The sequence below is a fragment of the Acipenser ruthenus genome, chromosome 3 (assembly GCF_902713425.1).
Source record: "Acipenser ruthenus chromosome 3, fAciRut3.2 maternal haplotype, whole genome shotgun sequence".
Taxonomy (NCBI): Eukaryota; Metazoa; Chordata; class Actinopteri; order Acipenseriformes; family Acipenseridae; genus Acipenser; species Acipenser ruthenus.
In genome coordinates, this window is record NC_081191.1 from 79,551,457 (window position 1) to 79,575,092 (window position 23,636).

At 39.4% G+C, this 23,636-nt stretch overlaps 1 protein-coding gene across 1 annotated transcript in view; it reads right to left on the reverse strand.

Annotated features, from left to right (window-relative positions):
- Positions 1–9,793: 9,793 nt before the first annotated feature.
- Positions 9,794–23,636, reverse strand: part of LOC117435380 (potassium voltage-gated channel subfamily B member 2-like) — a 97,837-nt gene continuing 83,994 nt past the window's right edge. The window contains exon 3 of the mRNA XM_034058480.3: positions 9,794–15,318. Coding sequence (XP_033914371.1) covers positions 13,204–15,318 — 2,115 coding nt within the window. The 3' untranslated portion in view covers positions 9,794–13,203. The remainder of the gene's footprint in view (positions 15,319–23,636) is intronic.

Here is a 23,636-nt window from a genome sequence, read left to right on the forward strand (position 1 = left end):
GATGCAGGCAGAATTGTGTTATTTCTTTCATATTCTGCGTTTAAATGGTAAACGTGATATTCCTTTTATGCTATTAAACACGTGTACCTTGCTTCCCACAGCAAACCAACGTGTGCTGATTGTAGTGCAATAGTTTGTTGTTTATTGTGAAGCGCTGGTGGTGTGGGCGTATGTTTCTGTTATTTGTTTTTTCAGAGATGGACTCTGATATTTTGAGATTGTGTAGATGCTTGTGGGTCTTAATTTTCAATGTGTTCACGCAGACATGCACGCGTATGTCTTTATAACAAGGAGACAGATTGAAGATGAGTTGCCCGTTTAGCCAAGCACATCCATCGCCAACAGAGCCTACAGTAAACACATGTACAGTAGAATAATAACCATAGTAAATAAATAAATAAATAAAGCAAATACTGTGTGTGTACATATAATTATGTCATCACATGGTTGCTTTTTCAAAGAGCACTTGATTGAATTTCTGTTATCGACAGCTGTAATTGTTTATAAATGTATGCTGTTTTTAAATGTAGATGTATATTTGCAGGTCTAGCACGTATTGATATTTGTTTTCTGTATATTATTGTGTACTCAAAGTGTAAGAGCATTTTATCTATACAGCGCCCCGATACCTACTGGTGGTAGAGCCTTTGAAAAATAAATAAATAAATAAACAGATAATATGTATGTGGTGACTAACATATTATTATTATTATTATTTATTTCTTAGCAGACGCCCTTATCCAGGGCAACTTACAATCGTAAGCAAATACATTAAGTGTTACAATACAAGTAATACAATAAGAGCAAGAAATACAATAACTTTTGTTCAAGCAAAGTACAAGTGTGACAAACCACAATTCAATAATACAGCAGATAATAGTGACAGTTACATCAGGATAGGATTAAATACAAAATACTACAGGTTAAACACTTGGCAGATTACAGTATTCTGAAGTACAGGATTAAATGCAGTAAAATAGGGGGCAGATAAGAGCAAAATAAAGCACATTTAAATGAAGGGTGATAGTGTCCCAGGATACAAACAGAGGAGTTCTACAGGTGCTGTTTGAAGAGGTGAGTCTTAAGGAGGCACTGGAATGTGGTCAGGGACTGGGCAGTCTTGACATCTATAGGAAGGTCATTCCACCACTGCGGAGCAAGGGTGGAGAAGGAGCGGGCTCTGGAAGCAGGGGAGCGTAGCGGAGGTAGAGCCAGTCTTCTAGTGCAGGCGGAGCGGAGAGTTCGAGTGGGGGTGTAGGGAGAGATGAGGGTCTGGAGGTAGCTGGGTGCAGTCTGGTCAAGACATCTGTAGGCTAGTACAAGAGTCTTGAATTGGATGCGAGCGGTGATCGGGAGCCAGTGGAGTGAGCGGAGTAGTGGAGTAGCGTGGGCGAAGCGAGGCAGAGAGAACACCAGGCGGGCAGCAGAGTTCTGGATGAGCTGGAGCGGACGGGTGGCAGACGCAGGGAGGCCAGCCAGGAGGGAGTTGCAGTAGTCTAGGCGGGAGAGTACCAGGGCCTGGACCAGGAGCTGGGTAGCGTAGTTGGTGAGGAAGGGTCAGATTCTTCGGATGTTGCTCAGGAAGAATCGGCAAGTGCATGCCAGAGTGGAGATGTGCTGGGAATAAGAGAGGCAGGGGTCCAGGGTGACTCAGAGGTTCTTAGCGGAGGAAGAGGGAGAGAGTGTGGTAGATTCCAGAGGAACAGAGTTAGAGAGATCAGAGGAGGGGGAGGAGGAGGGAAAGAAAAGGAGGTCAGATTTAGAGAGGTTGAGTTTGAGGTGATGCGAGTGCATCCAGGAGGAAATAGCAGACAGACAGGTAGAGATACGGGAGGAGATGGTGGAGTCAGAGGTGGGGAAGGAGAGGAAAATCTGAGCATCATCAGCATAGAAATGGTATGAGAAACCATAGGATGCGATGAGGGGGCCCAGGGAGCGAGTGTAGAGAGAGAATAGGAGAGGGCCCAAGACTGACCCTTGGGGGACTCCAGTTAAGAGAGGGTGAGGTGTGGAGGTTGCTCCACGCCAGGTTACCTGGTAAGTGCGGTTGGAGAGGTAGGAGGAGAACCAGGCCAGAGCAGTGCCAGAGATCCCCAGGTCAGCGAGAGATGATAGTAGAATAGAGTGATCAACAGTGTCAAAGGCAGCAGAGAGGTCGAGGAGAATAAGGACAGAGGAGAGAGAGGCAGCTCGGGCACACTTTAGTGAGTTGGTGACAGACAGGAGGGCTGTTTCAGTGGAGTGAGCAGAGCGGAAGCCAGATTGGAGAGGGTCAAGCAGAGAGTGGTTGTACAGTCCGCTCGAGGGTTTTGGAGAGGAAGGGTAGGAGGGAGACAGGACGGTAGCTCTGGAGGGAGGTGGGGTCGAGGGTAGGTTTTTTGAGGAGGGGAGTGATAGAGGCTTTTTTGAAGGCAGAGGGAAAGATACCAGAAAGTAGAGAGGTGTTGAGGAGGGAGGAGATGAAGGGGAGTAGAGCAGGAGCAGCAGCTTGAAAGAGGTGAGTGGGGAGGCACACGTGGTGGGTTTGTGACCCTGGAGCAGGGAGGAGAGGTCAGAGTTTGAGAGGGGCAAGAAGGTGGAGAAGGAGGGCGAGTTAGTAGGGGATGTAGTGGGTGTAGGAGTTGGAGCAGGAGGGGGTGCGGGGGAGGGAGAGGTGTTAAAGAGATTGCGGATATCTGAGATTTTAGAAGAGAAGAAGGAGGTGAAGTCATCAGGGGAGATAGAGGAGGAGGAGGAGGAGGAGGAGGGGGGGGAGGGTTTAGGAGGGAGGAGAAGGTAGAGAATAGTTTACGTGGGTTGTTAGTGGAGGCTTGGATTACAGATTGGAAATAAGCACATTTAGCAGAGGAGAGAGTAGAGGAGAAGGAGGAGAGGAGAGTGCGGTAAAGGTCTAGGGCAGCAGGGAGTTTGGTTCTCTTCCATTTCTTTTCAGCAGATCGCAGTGTGATTCTTGCCGAGCGGAGCGCAAAGGAGAGCCAGGGATGGGGAGGGGAGGGGACAGAGGGAGTCAAGGGAGGAGGTGAGTGAGGAGAAGAGGGTGGAGGTAGCAGAGTCTACGGAGAGTTGTGAAAAGGAGTCGATAGGAGGGAGGTGAGAGAGAGCAGTGGAGGCAAGGACAGAGGGGGAGAGAGATCGGAGGTTACAGCGAGAGGCGACAGTGGGGGTAGGAGGAGGGGGGAGAGACAGAGAAAAAGAGATGAAATAGTGATCAGAGAGGTCCAGGGGGGTGACAGAGAGGGTGGAGGGGCAGCAGGCCCTGGAGAAGGTGAGGTCCAGTTGACGGCCAGCTTTGTGGGTAGGAGGGGACGGAGAGAGACAGAAGTCGAAGGAGTGGAGGAGAGGGAGGAATCCAGCAGAGTGGCTGGGGTTGGAGAGATGGATGTTGAAGTCACCCAACAGGACAGTCGGGGTAGACAGAGAGGGGAGGGAGGAGAGTAGATAGTCGAGTTCATCCAGAAAATGAGTGAGAGGCCCAGGGGGGCGATACAGAACAATGAGCAGGAGTTGACAGGGAGAAGTTAGTTGGACTGCATGAAATTCAAAGGTATTGACAGAGAGTGAGGAGAGATCGGAGGGGACAGAGAAGAGTAAGGAGGGAGAGAGGAGAAGACCCGTCCCACCTCCCTGTCCAGTGAGACACTGGGTATGGGACAGGACGTAGAGAGAGGACAGGGCAGCAGGAGTAACAGTGTTATCAGGGGACAGCCAGGTTTCAGTGAGAGCAAGGAAATCGAGCGAGAGGTGGGAGGCAAAGGCAGATATGAAATTAGCTTTGTTAGCAGAAGAGTGACAGTTCCAGTGTGCACCAGAGAGTGTGCGGGAGGGGGGGGAGAGGCAGAGAAATGAAGTTAGAGGGGTTGGAGGAGCAGCAGCGGAGGGAGAGCAGAGGACGAGGACAGGAGGACAGAACAGGGATGTGAGAGACAGTCATAGCAGGACAGGCAGGACAAAAGACACAGTAGGAGCAGTCTGGTCTGGGTAACTTTCTTCTTCGTGAGATCTTGCACCCCTTACATAATATATACATTTCCCCTTTTTTGTTTTGTAGTTTTTGCTACTTGCTAGTTATATACAGGAACAGAGTACCCTTAATTAAATGGCACGACAATTTATTCCATAGGGTAGGTGGAAGTCGCTCATTTAGGAAAGGGACGGAGCTACAATATCCAAACTCAATGACCCAGCCGGTAAACGGTGTGGGATCCGAGGATTGCAGGAGCGGATGCGCTCATTATTTTAGGGGTCATGAGCGAGGATATAAATTGGGGACATAGCATATGTGATCTGTTAGAGACAACCTACATGGATCCTGTGTTACCGTAAACCGTGAGTTTGTTTTGTCTGTTAGTGTTTGTTATAACTGTATGTTTGTTTTAAACTAGACTACCTATACGATCCTGAGCTGTAGCAGAAGCCAGCATAAACCCGGACATCACTTTAAACCCTGCATTTCACAGAGAACTGTAATGCCCCACTTGCACTTATTCACTATCAGTAGGAACTGTGTTTGTGTTTTGTGTTTAGTGTTGGTGTGTAAAACTGGACTTTTGGTTGCGGGTCAAACCCGGGGATTTACAAATACCGAGTGATACACGCCGCTGTATCACTCCATCATTATTATTTACAGGTGTTCGCTATAAGGCTCTGGACATTGTTAATTAAATCAATTAGCACCCTTGCACCTTGAAATTATTGTCTGTTTGTTTTGTAGCCACTCTGCACGCATCTGTATTCACTCACCACTTTGCACTGTCGGCGGCGCTGCTGGAGCAGATGGACAGCAGACGGAACGCTGAGGAAAGACGGCGCTAATTGAGAGGGTTGGATTGGGAGCACAGACAACAGCAGCACCCGTCATGACGGCCCAAAGGCGAGGACGCACAAGATGATGGTGGAGGATGACCCAGAAGGTTGACTAACACTGCGTCCTGGCCCAGAGAGTTCTGGGGAAGCCAATTGGGACCCTGCCTAATTGGAGAGGCACACACAGCTTACCAGGCTATGTCGGATGACGCCACTGCTCAATATGACCTGGTGAAGCTAGCCATCCTCTGCTGTCTGAACATCACGGAGGAAACCCACGAGTGAGGCTCAGTGAGCACAAGAGGTCCCCGAATACACGTCCCAGGGTGGTGGCGCAACAGCTCTGTGACCACATGGTACACTGGCTCACCCCGGCACTGAAAACAAGTGCGCAGATGGGTGAGGCCACTGTCATCGAGCAGTTTTGCCACGTGGTCGGCGGCACAACCCATACACCCTGGACCAGGCAGTCAAACTCGCATAGAACTTTGAGGACTCCCTGGTGTCAGTCTAGTCCGGGCTACTCACCGCTCCAACACCGTGGAGCATCCGAGCACCACCCCCTCTCTCTGCACCTCCACCCCCACCACCGGGACCGGCTCAACGACCTCCTAGACCGCCGGCTCCAATGGGCAACCTTGCCTCTCCCCCATGGAGACCAAGGTTGACCCCCAGCTGAGGTAGAGGTGCTGCCCCCTGCCCAGTTGCCATACCAGCAGCGGGACTGATATCTAACCTCAGTGCCCTCCTTTCCCCTTACCTGTTTTAGGTGCCACCAGCTGGGTCATCAGGCCAAGTCATAGCCATCTGCGATGGAGTGTGACGTGGTCGCATGCAAGCGGGTAAGCGAGGGAAAAATGGTCGAGAGGGGCCTTGTATTGTTAATGTAATTTTGGGAAATGTGAAAACCCATGCATTAGTGGACACAGGGTGTGGTCAGACCTTAATTAGAACGTCTCTCTTGGGCGGTGTGTTGTGGCAGCCACAAAGTCAGGTGGCTATCTCCTGTATCCATGGAGACACGGCTACATACCCCGCAGTCAAAGTATACTTATCGGTCGGTCCGATAAAACGTCACCTGATATAGGGGTGGCGGAAAGGTTACCACACCCAATTATTCTGGGTCGAGACTGGCCAAACTATAGAGAATTGGTGAAATTAATGGCAGTCCCGACTGCACACGTAAACGTGGTAGAGAAAGACGAAAGGGAAATGATTGGTAATGTGTTTCCCTTTCAAACTGAAATGTTTTCTCCTCTGTTCTGCCCGAGAAAAACAAATAAAGAGAGAAGGATGCGGAAATGGGAGGGAACTAGACTACCTATAACACGATCCGGAGCTGTAGCAGAAGCCAGCATAAACCCGGACATCACTTTCACCTCTGCATTTCACAGAGAACTGTAATACTCCACTTGCACTTATTCACTATCAGTAGGAACTGTGTTTGTGTTTTGTGTTTCGTGTTGGTGTGTAAAACTGGACTTTTGGTTTCGGGACAAACCAGGGAATTTATAAATACTGAGTGATACACGCCGCTGTATCATTCCATCATTATTATTTACAGGTGTTCGCCATAAGGCTCTGGACATTGTTAATTAAATCAATAAACACCCTTGTACCTGGAAATCGTTGTCTGTTTGTTTTGTATCCACTCTGCACTGCACGCACCTGTATTCACTCATCACTTTGCCACGTACACTTATCATTTTTTTAATACGAGTTGTGTGAATAACCACACAGCAAAGGTGCAGATGTGGGAAAAGCTTGCAAAGAGGAAAATGTACAATATCTGCTCATTTCTTCTAGGTTTAAAATGTTAAACTCTGGGTTTTTTTTCCATCGTCACCCGTTACATTGCATGACGTGCACATGTTGGCACACTGCTGCACTGAAGGGTGCTGGATTGAAGGTCATTTAAACCGCGGGCTGGAAAGAGGTCTTGGGCTGGCCGCCAATTTGAGTACAATAATGAAAATGGTTATTACAAGGATCGGGTACCTTCTGAATGAGAGGTAGTAAAGTGTTGGTCATTTAACCTGGATACTTCCTGCAGTGTAACTTGTCCTGTCCTGTGCCGGGAGTGACTCTCTGCATTATGTAAGGTAGTTTTGTGATAAGGGCCCATAGATCTTTGAAGATTGGATAGCCTTTGTCATATTTCACCTTTACTCTTAATGGCTTGATAAAGTGCTTGCAAACCTGTGATCATTAAATTATGTTGTGCTGTGTAAACTGGCCCAATTATAGTAAATGCTGCTAAACCACTGACAATATTAAGAACGGCTGTAATTACTTCACACGTTATACTACAGCTACATGAAGTGAAAAATATGTTGTTTTTTATAAACATCACAGGCTTTCCAGCAAGCATTGCAGGTATTGATTGCATTTATGCTGCTTTATGGAGACCATCTGGAATATTATTAAAAGTATTATTGATTCTCCTTTTTGTAAACTAGTGGATTTGCTCCATCTTGAGTTAATTAATGCCATCTGCCATTGAATAAAAAAATAATATATTGTAAATGTTCTGCTTGAAAAGTGGAATGCTAGTGATGTTGTGGAATTACTTTACATGGTTCTTTACATGGACCGCTCTTCCAACTGTCATAACTGATGTCAATAGCAACTGTATTTACTTTTGTAATCAGTCAGCAGGAGGCAGGGCATTGCACTGCATTGTTTATTGGGGAATGTTAAAAAGAGCATAGGATTGGTTTTGTAAGTAGTTGGGATCCAATTTCTCTTTAAAGGTTTAATTGTAAATATAGCTCCAGATGTGCCACATATCCATTTCATTATAAATATCATGAAACATAAATTAATCAAGGGAATTGGCATATGTGGCTGCTTGGGTGGATGCTTTTTCAAGTGGCCTTTTGTATGTTTAGAGAGTTATTTGAAATGACAAGTAATCTCCAATTTAATTGATTGAAACATCAGATTAAGTTGTGTTACTGTGTCCCATTGTCTGTTGAGTTTGGGACCATTTTTAGTTTATGAGGATGTGAACGAGAGGTTTACAATATTTTTTTTGAGTTCTCTTTTTAATCTTTGTCAGCATCTCTCATAAATTGGACTGTCCGCATTCCCTAAGGTTTTTGCCAAACACAAATTCTTCACACACGTACCCACAGTAATTAATCATGTAGGTTTTTTTTGTTGTTTTTTTTAGAATCTGGTACATAACCCCACAGGCCATCGTTACTAAGGAATTTGATAATTAGTTTAATTGTGACCTCCGTCATGTTCTTATCTTATTTGTATTACTAAAAGAGCTGATAGCCATACACCAGCTGAAAACTCTTGAAAATATCCTAATGGTGTCTACTTCATGAAAATCTTAAATTAGTACTGTATATTTGTTTCAGTTAATTAATGAATTATGTTATTTATTGTGGTCAATTTAGTGCTTGTGGGCACAGCACTGGCTGGCTGGCACCTTGAGTGTTCTCCTGATAAAAAAATGCATTTATTAAATCTAGATGATTTTATGGACCTACAGGTATTTAATCTTCCCAGTATGTGATTTATAGTGTGCAGCAGGAAGATTGATGTCTTGGTATCTTTCTTTTCGAAGTGTTTAAAATAGTTCAGGTGTTATTGTTGTTGTTCAGTTTTCCCTGATGGTTTTAGCTGCTTGTAAATGATGACTTGGGACCTGGGGGTTGATCTGTTTCTAACCCCAACCTAACAATTTCCAGCAAATCTGCTGAACAACTGTTTCTTTGTCCAACTAGAGCAATTAAACCAAAAACATTTTTTTTAGGAACCAGTATATTTTTTATAATGGTTTTTGCCACAGAATTTTAGTTTTATTTTATATCATTTTAATTTATAATAAAGGGAATGAAAGCCATTATTCACCAACCTGATGCCTTTACTCAGGTCAAGATACAGACTGCTGTAGAGTTTGGGTTGCTGAGGTTGGGCTTTACTGTACAGCTGGTTTTGGATCACCCTATCGAATTAACAAATTTTGCTTCATAAAGTCGAATGAAACCTGCTGAATAATGTTACGTTGACCTATTGAATTACATACCGCTTTGTAGTTTTTCATATACTTAACTAAAAAATGACAAATATTTAAAAATGTGACATTTCGAAATCTAACATAAAATACTGTATACTATTATGGTTTTCGGTACACTTACATGATGTTAAATAAAATACCTAAATAATGTTCATATCTTTTTTTTTTTTTTTTAAATGATGTCTCAATCCTAAAATTCTAGGTGAAACTTTTGTCCATAGCTGTAGTTTGAACTTTTCCCCACCATTTGCTGTTAAAAAGCTTGTATATTGGGAATAATTTTGCTTCAAATGAACAACAAAACTGAAATGCTTCCCTCATCCATATGTACTGGACCTGTCCCATATTGTCTCCATTCTTGACCATCCCTCAGACCCGGACCCCTTCTACACCCCACTTCAAATGGAGGTTTCAATGGGTAACAGACTGGCACTTATGAGCAGTGTTTCAGGCATGTGAAAACAGACTACAGTAGACTATTTAATGGGAATGTTATTGATATGTGAATTAAATTTAAATTGTATCCATTAAACAGTCTTAGTGCACTGAATCCAACAAGGTACTTGGCTGATCAAAAACAATTAGGCACGGTGCTGCACTGACTGACTGCAAAGCCATTTACATTTGTAATTGCTTAACAAAAATGTATTCCAAATTGGTTCAGTTATCAAAACTGCCTTTTTGTTTTTATTTATCAGTGAGTCACTGTCTTATACAAATATGATGTGCAGTATCTAATTTCTTTGAACAGTGAGACACATTAACATAAAACGGTTGGTTGTATTTGCTTCTATGGCAACGAATGTGATATTGTTTAAGTTTATTACCTTGGATAACCCACACACATCTGTTTCGATTTTTATGATATTTGTAGGTTAACCTTTATGAAGATATGGTTATTTTAGGTTTAATGGAGATGAGTAAATGTTGAACACTGACATGAGACATATGTGATTTATATACACATTTATTTGTTATCCTGCATATGCTAATAAAATTAATGGGGAACAATGCGGTTAATCTTTACAGACATTTTGACATAAAATAAACAAGTATTCTGTGGTCACATAATTTTACAGACTGCTACATGCATACAAAAATGCTGAATAGTACAGAAACAGTATGTAGTTCAGCAACATCTACTGATACCAAAATTACATGATATAATTCTTCTTAACAAATAATATGCAAAAGATATGGAGACATGAGAACAAACAGCAGCTAATTTATCCTAATGGATGAATGACATGGTGAAAAAAACCTTCCAATGCTAAATGAACAAACATTTTTCTTACTTTAAATATTTAAGGTTACATACGAGATTTCTCCGATCCCTTAGAGAATATCATTTTTGACAGTTCCTCTGCTATTAGATTGTAATCCCAACATTCCCACAGAAAGCTGAACAGGGAAATAATAGGAGACCAGACACATATATATATTAAATGCTTTGTTTTCTGCCTAAATTCTTCCAAAAAATGTTTTTAATAAAAACCACATGCACACACATACAAACTCTTTAATAATAAATGGCAATAATGTGACTTGGTTGAAGCCATTTGCGAAGGATGACATTTCCAACAAAGAGTATTGATATTCAAAACAATCACAAGCATCATCAGGTCTTAGTCAACCTACTAGTAACCAAGACCAAGGGATGATAGCAAAGCAGTCTTGACAAGTGAGATAAGGGCAAACATTCTGCAGTGAGGAAGTCTGGGTAACCAGAGCACAAACCAGAGGGTAAAAACAGTGTGGGGGAAAAAAAAGCAGATGTTCTTTAATGTACTGCTCTTTTTTTAGGCGTAGCAGCTGAATTTACTGGACACCGTGGCCTGTAAAATGAAAAGATTTTTTTTTTTAATTTAGAAAATAAATCCCCATTCAGTATGGCAATCAGAATACTGTTTTCACTGACTATACTTTTATTAGGCTCATTTGAGCCAAATACCGTAAAACAACAAACTGTGGAACAAAAATGGCCGCTTTTCAAAAACAGCAAACTGTCCCCTAACAGTCTGAAAAGGATCAAGGTAAACTGAATTTTTATGGGCTAAATACAGTACTTTATTAGTGGATCCTTTGTTTGTCTTGATATTATACAATAATGAGTTATTTTAACAACAACAAAAGAATACTAGTTGCCATTTACTATAAATTAAAAACAAAAACCAAATTATGCTATTCAAAATGTGCATTTGAACTTCAGTGATTTATACACAACCCAAGAACTCATTAATAGTTTGTATCTATTTCTTAAAGACATGATGTCAACCTATAAAAAAGTAGTATTTTCTGTACAACGCTATATGAATAAAGCCAAAAAGGCTTTTAGCCTTCTCATAAATAACTATTTATGAAAAGGCACACATAATTTCAACCACCATTTGGCAGGAAATTGTTTATTACTTTATTTATTTTTTAGAAAATTATATTATTTATATAATTTATTTATAAGGTTACATGTGGCCATTATACATGATGAATAGTGAAGTAGCCCCTTGTGGATAGAATAGGTTGCTGTTAGAATGCTTTCATGCCTATACTTTGTGAGTATTTGCAACTAGGTCACTTTGATATTGAATAAACATTGTTTCAACTTCTCTTGGACACTGAAAAAATATTTTCCTGTATATTTATTTCTGATTTAAACCTTTTGAAAATCGAAATCAAAACTGCTTGTGCAGTTTTCCATAATTCAAAAGCTTCCCTGCATAGATTCCAATGCACTCATAATTTTAGCATGACTGGGAGGAAACATAACATAATATTTAGGGTTCTGAATATCAACTTAATATAAATTAATATTTAGATTAACGTAACTCTAAAAAAATTGTACAACACATTTGTATCAACAGCCTGCCAATACAAATATCTGTGCAAAATATCAAAGCAAAACTCAACTAGCTTGTAAAAGAATGGATCATACAAAATATACAGAACAAAACTAATAAAAGGGTCTGTTAACAAGATGCAATGGGTTATGTCAGTGTTATACATCAAAGAGTCTGTAAGGTAAAACTTTTTTTACATTTATGGGCTGTTTACATGATGCATACAATCAGCTGAAATGATAACAAAAACATATGTGAAATTGTGGAAAAAGCAGTTTTTGTGTCTGTTTACACAACCGAATCAACCTGTTTAAGAGTTAATGACCAGACAAATTGAACTAATATAAAGAAATGTTGCCAGAATTAGAACTTTCTTTTCCACTACAAGCCTGTGTGTTGAACTTGCTACCAATATCCATGTAATTGCGTGTAAATACATTTTCTATATACTGTTTTGAGATTCCCATATACTATATTGAAAATTCGATTTTTATATAATGTACTGAACAAAAGAAAATGGAATGTCCATTATGCCCCCACATGTAAAATTGTTAAGCATGTCTATTGAATTAGTTTTTTTTTTTTCGCTTCTTTCTATATGTTGTTCAAATGTTAGTGAATAGTATATAGTGACTGGTGAGATCTTCAATTTCCTTATCAAATTAGTATTAGGCAACTATAAGTGCAGAATATTGTATACAGAACTGTAACACAAAATATCTGGTCATACTATCTATTCCTGGTCATTAAATCTAGTTATATTTAAACATCTATGTAGAAAATACATTGCTGTAATGCGAACCAAACATAATGAGTTACATTCACTAAAAGTTTTTCCTGTGCATAGTTTACTCATTTAACATTTAGATCCTACACAAACCAAAGTTGTTTCTTGCTTTTTCGGATGAAATGGGGAAAACTTTGTACTTGAGTAAATGACTAGTGAATCTGGCCCAATTTCTTATAATATATATCTTAAATGAAAACATTTAGTCTCAAGTGATAACTTCTTAATGGAACACATAAGCTTTTCCAAAGAAAGTAATGATATGCAAGTTATGTACAACTCCTCCTGCTATGTACAGTACTATATGAAAGAAATACCTGCACCAAAGAATGCTGTTCCAGTACCTCATATTGCATTGCCATTACAATCCCCCCAAACTAAGCACCTTTGAATTATATTTTTTAAATGCATGCGTTTTTAGAATTGTCGTACTTTTTGCATTTCCTTCAATTTTCTAACAAAAAAAGAGTAAGATGATAACATTTACACCAGGATTAAGAATTTCTCCAAACTGTAATACATGTGCGCTAAATCAAGCCTTTTGTTTATACCCTCTGTTCTCAAGCCAGTTGTCTGCAAAAACACAGCAGTCTCTTATATCTTGAGATATACAGTGACTTAATTAAAAGGATTCATCATGCCATGCAAACATATCTTTCTTTCACCACATTCTTGTGCACGTTTGTTATTTTGAACTGGCTTAAGCATTTCTGCAGCTCATCTGTTCATATCGTTCTTGTCCATAGTCACATGCTAGTTTCACATATGGGTGAGAAACCTCCATCCCTTGGCCTTATATGAATTTCTGGTGTAAACATGTGGTTTTCCACTTTGAGTCCACTTTGGTTATTGTCATTCTTTCCTTCACCTACAGCATGAAGACCGCCTGGAGTGCAATTATGCCCAGAAGTTTTAGGAGAAGTTCCTACAATGGTCACATCTTCAACATGATTACCTTCCTTGTGGTTTTCTTTGGAAGAATTCTGTCCCATTTCCTGCTCACTGTTGTTGCGCCACTTGACCTCTTCATCTTCTTCCTCACTGTTTGCATCGATGCAGCTCTTCCTCCCTTTGGAGGAGAAAGAAAAGCGACCTTGCTTTGCAAATTGGGGTGATTCCTTGTAAGCAACTTGCTGGAGTGCTGATATATCAGAGCTGAGTGAAGGTCTGTCTCCCTGAGGTGAATTGTCTTCCTGAAGAATGGTGCTAATATGTTGAGGAGATGTTGCTAGATCCGTCATTGTGACTGGCAATGGTCTGGCAGTGCTCGGTGGTGTCTGTGGTGCGCTACCTGGCTTTTCAATAAAATTCACTTTGAGATCTCTGGTTTTTATCGGGTTACTGCTTTTCAAAGAGCTTCTGATGCTGTCCACAACACTGTCAAAGTCACTGCAACCTTGCCCTGGTGAAAATGTACTGTCACCTTGATTGTATGGCACAATATCTGCCACAGCAAATTCATACATGCCCTCCTTCATGTTAATCCCTTGGGTCTCTTTCACATCAACATGGAGGACAGGTTGAATCCCTTCCAGGGGAGAGGAGATGCTAGGGATCCTCATCTGTAACAAACCGGTTGTATCTGGAGGAAGAGGAGACCTTTCAGTTTCAGTTAAATCAGTGGCACAACTAGCAAAGCTGTCAATGCTTGATATGCTCCTCATATCAGTCACTGCTGCTGCTCTGTGTTCCATTAATAATGGATCAGTCGGGCTTGGGACTTCCTTCATTTCAAGTTCCTTCTCTCTTGCTGCTGGCTTGTTAGGCTGATCAATGTGAGGGATATTCAGGTTAGGATTTGACTGTGTTTTAGTCATTTGGTTGTACATTTCCTCCAGGTTCTGTACGTTCAGATGTTGTTGACTGGCTTTTGGGTTGTTAATGTGTTCTTGTGATCCAAGCTGTACAACCTCCTGGTACTTTGTTTCAAAGGACTTGTTGGAGCTGGTCTCAGACAATGTGCTCTTTGTCAAATTCCATCTGCTTGGTGAGAGGTGATTGTCTTGAGACTTTTTATTGTCTCCATTTTTTTCCACTACAATGTCCATCAGTTCCATGCTACGAGCAAAAGCATCTTTCAGGTTCATGGAGATGATACTTCCATTCCTCTTTGCCCTTTCAAGAGCTTCTCTCCTCTTGACAGCCTTTTCTTGTCTCTTTTGTTCTTTGTAGAATTCTGAGAAGTTGTTCACAATGATTGGTATAGGCAGGGCTATCACTAAAACCCCTGCAATACAACACAGCCCACCAACTATTTTTCCTAGAAGTGTTTTGGGATAAATATCGCCATAGCCAACAGTTGTCATGGTAATGGTAGCCCACCAGAACGATGCAGGTATGCTGGTAAACTTTGTAGCATCCTCATCCTTCTCAGCAAAGAATACCAAGCTTGAGAATATCATTATTCCCATTGCCAAGAACAAAATAAGCAGGCCTAGTTCATTGTAGCTCCGCCTGAGAGTGAATCCCAGAGACTGGAGTCCTGTGGAGTGCCTGGCTAGTTTGAGAATCCTCAATATCCTCATGATACGAAATATCTGGACAACGCGCCTGACGTTCTGGAACTGGAGCACGCTCTTGTTAGACTCAGTCAGGAAAATTGTGATGTAATAGGGCAAAATAGCCAACAAGTCAATTACGTTTAAGGGTCCTTTAAAGAACTTCCACTTGTTGGGTGATGACATGAAACGCAAGAGGTACTCCATTGTAAACCATGCAATGCACACAGCTTCCACGTGTGCTAGCTGTGGATTGTCATTGGATTGTCCAAACTCATCTATTACTTGAAGTTCAGGTAGTGTATTCAGGGATAGTGCAATAGTGGACAGGATGATGAACAGGATGGATATTATAGCCAAAATCTGCAAAGAGAGAGAAGAGAAAGAAAGAACAGTCCCATCAGAAAATTGTTGCTGGTAAAAAAAAAAAAAAAAAAAAAAAAAAAAAGAAAATTTACAAGACTGGATAATGGACTAAGACATGTGTATGAATTGTAGTTATATTGTATATAATGAACATAACTTTTTACTATAGTGCATGAAAACCATCAGGTAGTGACAGCTCATCTCAAACAATACACACATACTTATTGTTTGGTAAACAGCAACTTAAATTGCCATCAGTTTTAAAGTTATTTTATTGGATTTAGTCATATTAACCATTTTTGGTGACTTAAAAGTTCTATGAATTGCATGAAATGGCTGGTTTCATAATTTCACTTTATTTGAATCTTCCGCTATTACATTCAAAAGAAATAGAACACGGAATCAATCCAGCAAGGCGACTGGAGCGAAGATGCTGTAAATGGAAGCGAGTTTCTTTAAACCATACTTATTTATTAACAGCGAGTCTGAATAGCTGTACTTGAAACATTTCTGTGATGTCACCCTTTGATCTTTTGATTGATTCATTCTAAGAATTTTCTAACTAAAAGCAGCTATGTGGCTTTGAAGAGAAGGGAAGTGCAGGGCGGATATATTGTTGATTTAATGAATCCACAGATAACTGTCGATTCGTCAAGAAAACCACATTCAGAACAATTGAACAGAAAAGTGAACACTATTTTATTATGCAACAATTAGTTAATTATAGTATTATACAAAGGTGTTCTGATTTCAGTTTAGTATTTCATATTGTTTGTTAAAAGTAATACAATTACATATTAGCATAATGTCACAAAAAAGGTTTCATAATTACAAATTAATATAAACACCCCCCCTTTTAATTTTTGTTTCACATATCTTCTGGACAGGATCTGGAACAACAGCAATGCTTAGTTCATCACTTAGTAAATCTCCATCAATTGCAAGGACGTTAGATTTTAAATTCAGTTTTGCATTTTGTTCCTGGCTTTAACCACTGTTCAAACAAGCTTACAGCCCACATACATTTTACAGCACTTCTTGAAAACCAATCACTCTCTGTTCCCGGTTCACATTCCTTTGTTTTTTGCATTTCTATCCTTCATGCTCTACATCTAAAACACAGTCCTCACTACTGTCTTCCCTTACAACAGACAATCTCCTTATCGAACAAGTATCAATTAGGAAGAAATGTTTTTTTAAGTGGCATAAACAACTCCGTGTTGAATCGGTAAGAAAATAATCCACAGTTTTTCATGCCTAACTGCACTCAAAACAGTGAATTATTTTTACCGTAGGGGATAAACATGTATCGTTGTTTATCCTTTACAGAAGGATATTTTCCTCCTCCATTGTACAAACTTTGTATATAAAACAGTACAACAAACCCGCTATCGGACTGTCAGAGTTCATGCAACATAACATGTTACTATAGCCTTGTGCTATATTATATCAGAATAATCTTGCATGCATATTTTGTCAAAATATTGCAGTGGCTACTTTTTTCTATTCATATGCACCTATAAATGAAATGTAAAATCCCTGTAGACTAAATAAAAAAAATATATAAACTTTTTATTGTAAGTTATTTATTCAGGAGTTGTCCACTGAGATATAAGCACCTCATTTGCAGGGACATGCTGTAGAATATGGTACATGTTTTATTGTTTTGATTTTAATGGCGCTGAAAGAGAAGCACTTTTTTGCCCATAATTAACAGTATTTTTTTTTTTCAAATCTCACACACACCTTTTGTTAAACCAAATTATTACAAGTGAATTTGTGTGGGTCTTTATCGACTGTTGTGACATCACCAAAATAACTTCTAAACACTCAGAATACCTCAAGCTACTAAAATCATAAACGAATTTAGCAATCAGAGTCGTGTAAATATGAATTATAGACACCCTGGTAAATCCAGGATATTAACCTTAAGCATCACTTTATTTTAAGCACACAACCTATAATCTTAAATGAATTCTACAGTACTTGGGCATCCCCTTTTGGTCAATAAATTATCTTTGTTTATCCCATTCCTTGTGCATATGTGCTGAATGTTTACCCCAGGAAATTAAGTTATTCTTCTGCTCCTATTAAGATAGAGAATTTTTTAAAATTATAATACAAGATTCCCAGTCGCATGGATATGGCACCTGTCCTGCTGTTTTAATTGCTTCTCTGTTACCATGGGTCCAATTGCTATTGAAGAAGATATTTGGATCAGCCTGTGTTTAGTTAAATTGAATAGACCCTATTGTAATGAATCTTTACAAGACGTGCATGCATTGTCCCTCCTTTTCTAACCCCCTTAAAGTATAGCATTAAAGGATTATTTTATATTTTTATGATGCTGATGACAACTTCTGAGATTTCTTTTTTCAGTGTTCTTCAAAAACCAGTTATAACTTCACTGACCATGAAATCACCCAGTACATACCTGCAGCATCACACATGTCAAAATGTGGGTATTGCTAATGTATATTTAGATCATAATTAATATTTCATCCATATAAAACAGAAACACAAAATAAAACACCTTTAAACCTACTGTGCTGTGTGTTATTGACAAATGCTGTTATCCCAACAGAAAATGTAAAAGCTTTGTATTTGTATTTTCTATTTTAAGCAACTATGGTAAGAGTAAGATGGTGTTGTACCCAATACTGCCTACCTGTATGATAGTGTCTTTTTGCTAACTGCACATGCGCAGAACTTTGAAGAGTGGAAGAACAGGGAGGCAGTATTGTACAGTGTTTTTTGGAAAAATGTATAGACTGATCTTTAGATCTGTGGTGCTTTGGCATTTTTTTTTTAAATGTACATTCAGTTGGAAGTTTTTATTTTTCTTTAAAAAATAAATAAATAAAAATGGACTACCTCTAATTTTCTCCGAGAGACCTTCTCCCTCTCCTCCGTGTCGAGTTACACACACTTTACATTAGGGCTTCTGGTTTTCTATGTTTTCGTCCGACTTTTCGCCTCTCCTTTATGAATTAATTTCACAATTAACACATTTCTCAGTTTTAATTCAGAAACCAAAACACATTAAACAGGGCTCAGAGTCATTTTCAAAAGAAAGTAGTTAAACACGACGAAAACACAGAAAACCAGACACCCTCCATGTATATTATTCAGTGCTAACTAGCAGTTTAAAGCCTATTAGTTTGTCAGATTACATTTTGGAATGAAAACAGATTTTGAAGCGTTTTGATAGCTAAGACTAAATCAAAGTAGCTATTTTGAGGTATACAATTAACGTATCTTCATAAAGGTAGGTTTATGGTCCATCTCTCGACTTACGGCGGCACTATCATACGGGGAGACAGGATTGGATGGGTTTGTTCTATCTTATAATGCCTCCAGGAGGCACTGAATATTACCTAGTAATGATTCTGGATGCTTCTAATCTGTCATGCCTTTTTTTGCTAATAAATTATGACGGGCAGACATTTTGAATCAGCTTTTAGAGTGCTGTCACCTGACAGCTCTATTAACTACGCTTAATGTAAAACAATGCATGATAAAGATGGACACTGTGTAAAGACAGCCACCAGAGTATAATCTGTTCAATAATTAAATGAAATCGAATTACAGTAATCTTAAATGTCTGGGATACTACACATCATTCACCCATTTTGCACTGCGCTGGTTTGTAATTTAAAATATCTGTCTGACTCTAAATCAGGGCCAGTAGCTGCTGCTGACAACTTTTATTTATCTTCCTGACTGCCTGCATTAATTTACAAATAAAAGTTAGGTACAGCAGTGTAGAGTAGTGGTTAGGGCTCTGGACTCTTGACCGGAGGGTCGTGGGTTCAATCCCTGGTGGGGACACTGCTGTTGTATCCTTGAGCAAGGTACTTTACCTAGATTGCTCCAGTAAAAACCCAACTGTATAAATGGGTAATTGTATGTACAAATAATGTGGTATCTTGTAACAATTGTAAGTCGCCCTGGATAAGGGCGTCTGCTAAGAAATAAATAATAATAATAATCATTAAAAAAAAATAAAACTACCAGATTATTATAATAAGGGAAGTGAATTTAAAGTAACAACCTGTATTTTGCAGTTTGGACCTAATAGGATTTGAATGCAGTATAAAGCACATCTTCACAAAGTCTATGCAAACATTACATGAGAATTTTGAGAACAGGTGTGAATTAGGAAGAGTAAAGGCTAGTAATAATCATGTAAGCATGTTTTTATTGAATAAAAAGTGAATCTCAAAACCTACTGTATTAGTCTGTAATATAGAATACATTTATGTGGTAAATCTGCACTGAAGTTAAAGTCTGAGTTATTATAAGAATATCTATTTGGATGATTAAAATAAAGTTGTAGACGTTTCTTTTGTAGTTGTTAAAAGGTATCAGCAACAGCTGTGAACAGTTCAATGGATATCAAACTTTATTTAATCCATCCATAACAGACTTCTTAAATAAACCATGAGTTCAAGCTTTTTGAAGGCTCAAGGGCACCTATTTAAAACATTGTATTATACTAATTAGGACTGTGCTTCAATAACTTCAGTTCTCTGTTACTGCTGCATTTGTATGAATGTACCGCTGTAATACACACTGTGTCATTTTTCAAGCCTGTCAACTGCTCCTTTGTGAATTACAGATAGTAATGGCAACACTGCAATGTTAGAAAAGGTGATATCAACAGAAGACATGTTCTTTCTGCATGTCAGATTAAGAGAAATGCTGCTAGTTACGAAACAATAGGCTGCATAAAACAAATACCATTCATTTATGTCAGTATGCGAGTGCTTCCCAAACAATGTGTGCAAAAACACAGCAGGATGTTATTTATAGAGTATACTCGTATTAACATATGTGAGTGTCAAATCCTTTTAAATGCTGTTACAACTGCAGAACTGAAACACTGTGTTTTACTCAAAGGTCGCACATTTCCTGGTTAATGCTTTGTTTCAAAGCATTTTATAGCAATGCTGCTCCATTTGTACAAGTGCTGGAAAATGTACACAATTATTTTGTTAGCTTTAATCACTTTACTTAAAAAGGTTACCCCATTCTGAATGTTTCCAAAAATGCTGTGTGCAGTCTTTGTATACTTTGAGGAGGTTTATTTGTAGCTGTGAATTAGAAAGGTCCCAAGATCAGTGACAACTAGAAACTTGTTCTGTAAAATAAACAAATATTGTGAAATATTCATCATGCAGTGGTAAGAAATAACTTGTAAATCTGGGAGCTATGGTGTTAACCCTTGTTCAGCTAGTTCTATAATACATGACCTCCAGTGTTTTATAAGAACTCTAAAGTTATGGTATGCTAAACCAGAAATGTCAAAATGGAGAGTGTTTTTCCAGATTTCTCCACTATTTCCTGCAGCTCTTTCAAAGCAAGGCTCCTTGTACACAGAGGATAACAAGCCCAATATGGCCTCTGGTCTAAAAATAAGCACTGTATTAACTGAGAAATGTTACAGAATGATTTAGACTTGTGTTGGCACAGGGAGTATTTGACTGGAGTTATTTTTGTTATTTTGATAAGAGTGACATTCCATAGTCTTAGTGGGAAAACTTGACTTTGCAAGGATGAAAAAACCAAACTGCATTTCCTATTTTCTGTCAGCTGGGGCTGTGCAGCTGAGATGACTTACAACAAGAGGTATCTATAGAAACAGTCTATGACATAAATATCTGGTTCCATAGTTCACAGAGCACTGCTCATGAGTTTTATCTATATTCTCTTTTGGTGTATATCTGTAGCACCTCTAAGACATCTTGCAGAAGACATAAAGGCACTGGAATCCCTGTTAGCAGCCACTGTAGTCCATTTACCGAAGCCTGCTATACAAGGTCAAGAACTGTAACATAGTACCACTGAAGGGACTGAATAAAATACAAAGAGACTGAGTAAAATACAAAGGGACTGAGTAAAATACAAAGGGACTGAGTAAAATACAAAGAGTCTGAGTAAAATACAAAGAGTCTGAGTAAAATACAAAGGGACTGAGTAAAACACTAAGAGACCTAGTAAAATACAGAGTCTGAGTAAAATACAAAGGGACTGAGTAAAATACAAAGAGTCTGAGTAAAATGCAAAGGGACTGAGTAAAATACAAAGAGTCTGAGTAAAATACAAAGAGTGAGTAAAATACAAAGAGACTGAGTAAAATACAAAGAGACTAAAATAGTCCTAACACAGAGCAGGTTTTAGTAGAGCTGGTTATTAAAAGCTGGTCACTAGGAGGGAGTGCATTAGCCAGGCTATTTTGAAAAGAGCCACAGATATATGTATATGCAATAGACGTAAATAAAATTGTACCATTCCCCACAGATTGCTGAAAATCTTTGTATGTACGTAATCTATTACTAAATTAAACGTGACAAGGCAGGTTTTTTTTTTTTTTTTTTTTTACAGTGTTATAAACTAAAACTCATGATGACCTTCTCTGAAGTCTTCCATTTCTTGTGTGGTAAAACATTGGAATACATTTTCTATTTTGATTACATCACAATATACTGCTTATGTGATTTAGGCTGCGACAACATTTGTGGACAAAAAATGTGTATCATTGCTAAAGATTGTAGTTATCACTACAATGGCTATAATTCAGACATCACATCCTTACCTGTTTATTACCAGGGAATAATTAGAAAGCCTGTTTTTGTCCATCCTTTCTATTGAACCTCCTTGTTTCTCTGAACCCATGGTCATGACAATCGAAACAGATCTCTCACTTATCAACTGAGATTTACTAAAATTAATAATATACAGGTAGTGGACAAAAAAATGGAAACACCAATGTAAAGTCACTTAATAGGGCGTTGGGCCACTATGGTATCCCGCTCTGTGGAGTTCTCGGCGGACCGTTTTTGATGAAACTGGCTGCTCGCGCCCCAGGTTGAAATTTGCTGTCAATTGATCTGCAGTTGCTCACCTGTTTTGCCTTGCACTTCGAATTAATGCATGGATATCATGATCCTGGAGTATGCGCTTCCACCCACTGTTGCCCTTTGCTGATGATGTCTTTCCCTCGGAGTTCCATGCCAACATCACCTTAGACACCGTTGCTCGTAAAACATCAGCAAGTTGAGCTGTCTTGGTCACTGAAGCTCCTGCCAAACGCGCCCCAACAATCACCCCTCTTTCAAAGTCACTGAGGTCTCCTCTTGCAGCCATGCTAGTCATAATTATAGGCAACCAGGCCTGTCCAGCATTTTTATACATGGCCCTAAGCATGCTGGGATGTTATTTGCTTAATTAACACACAAGCCACACCTGTGTGGAAGCCCTTGCTTTCAATATACTTGGTGTCCCTAATTTACCCAGGTGTTTCCATTTTTTTGTCCACTACCTGTAGATAATGAATTGTGTAAGAGTACAACCCCCACCTCGACCTTTTCCTCGGGGCTATCACTCCCAAAACTGATTGGTGCCTCCAACTCTCATGTTATGTCAAAAACAGGACAACTGTTTGGCTGTTCTTTATTGCAATGCCCTATTCTTTGCAGGGGACCTCCAAAAATAAACTGAAGAGCATCAGACAACCTTGAAAATACACGTGGTAAGAGAAAACATCTAAATGACTAGGCAAGTCACAGAAAAAGGAACTAATTATGTGCAATCTTCAATGTCATGTGTGAACCGTAGCCATTAACCTTGATGGAAATAAACCACCCCATGTTCAGTGCAAGTCCTCTTCCTAATCAAGAATATTGATGCATGTTATTTTTAGAAAAAATAATAAAACATCCCAGCAATACAAAGACCAAATTAGCAAGCTATTTATGGAGCTGGAGAGAAGCGCAAGATTTCTGATATTGGATCTAAGCGGGGGGGGGGGGGGGGTTAAATAAAGCCAACCAAATGACAGTCGGTATAATATTAGAAAATGATCAGTCTAGTCTGGTTTAAACACACCAATTAGCTTTCCCCTATTAAATATTAACAGATATTTGAGAGGGTTTTCTTCTTTGCTTGTTGTCTGTTTTAGGAGGCTCAGCGTTTTCCCATCTAAAACGACCTGCATTTGATTCCATTGTTTCAACACAGATTCTGAGAAGGTCTGAAGAAGGACACAAAAGTTACATGTTTGAATCTCAAGTCAATGTGCCTTTCAGTTGTCAAAACTTCTTGAGATGTACACAAGAAATTGGGTAGATCTCAGTTTAGCCTTTCAGTATTTCATCATTGGTTCACAGCAGGGCCGGTGTAAGGATTTTTGATGCCCTAGGCAAACGAAATTTTGCCGCCCTCCCTTCTCACTCTTTTTTAAAATTTTATCTATCTATATCAACGTATAAACAAATTATTGTACACCAGATTATGTTTTATTTTTTATTTTT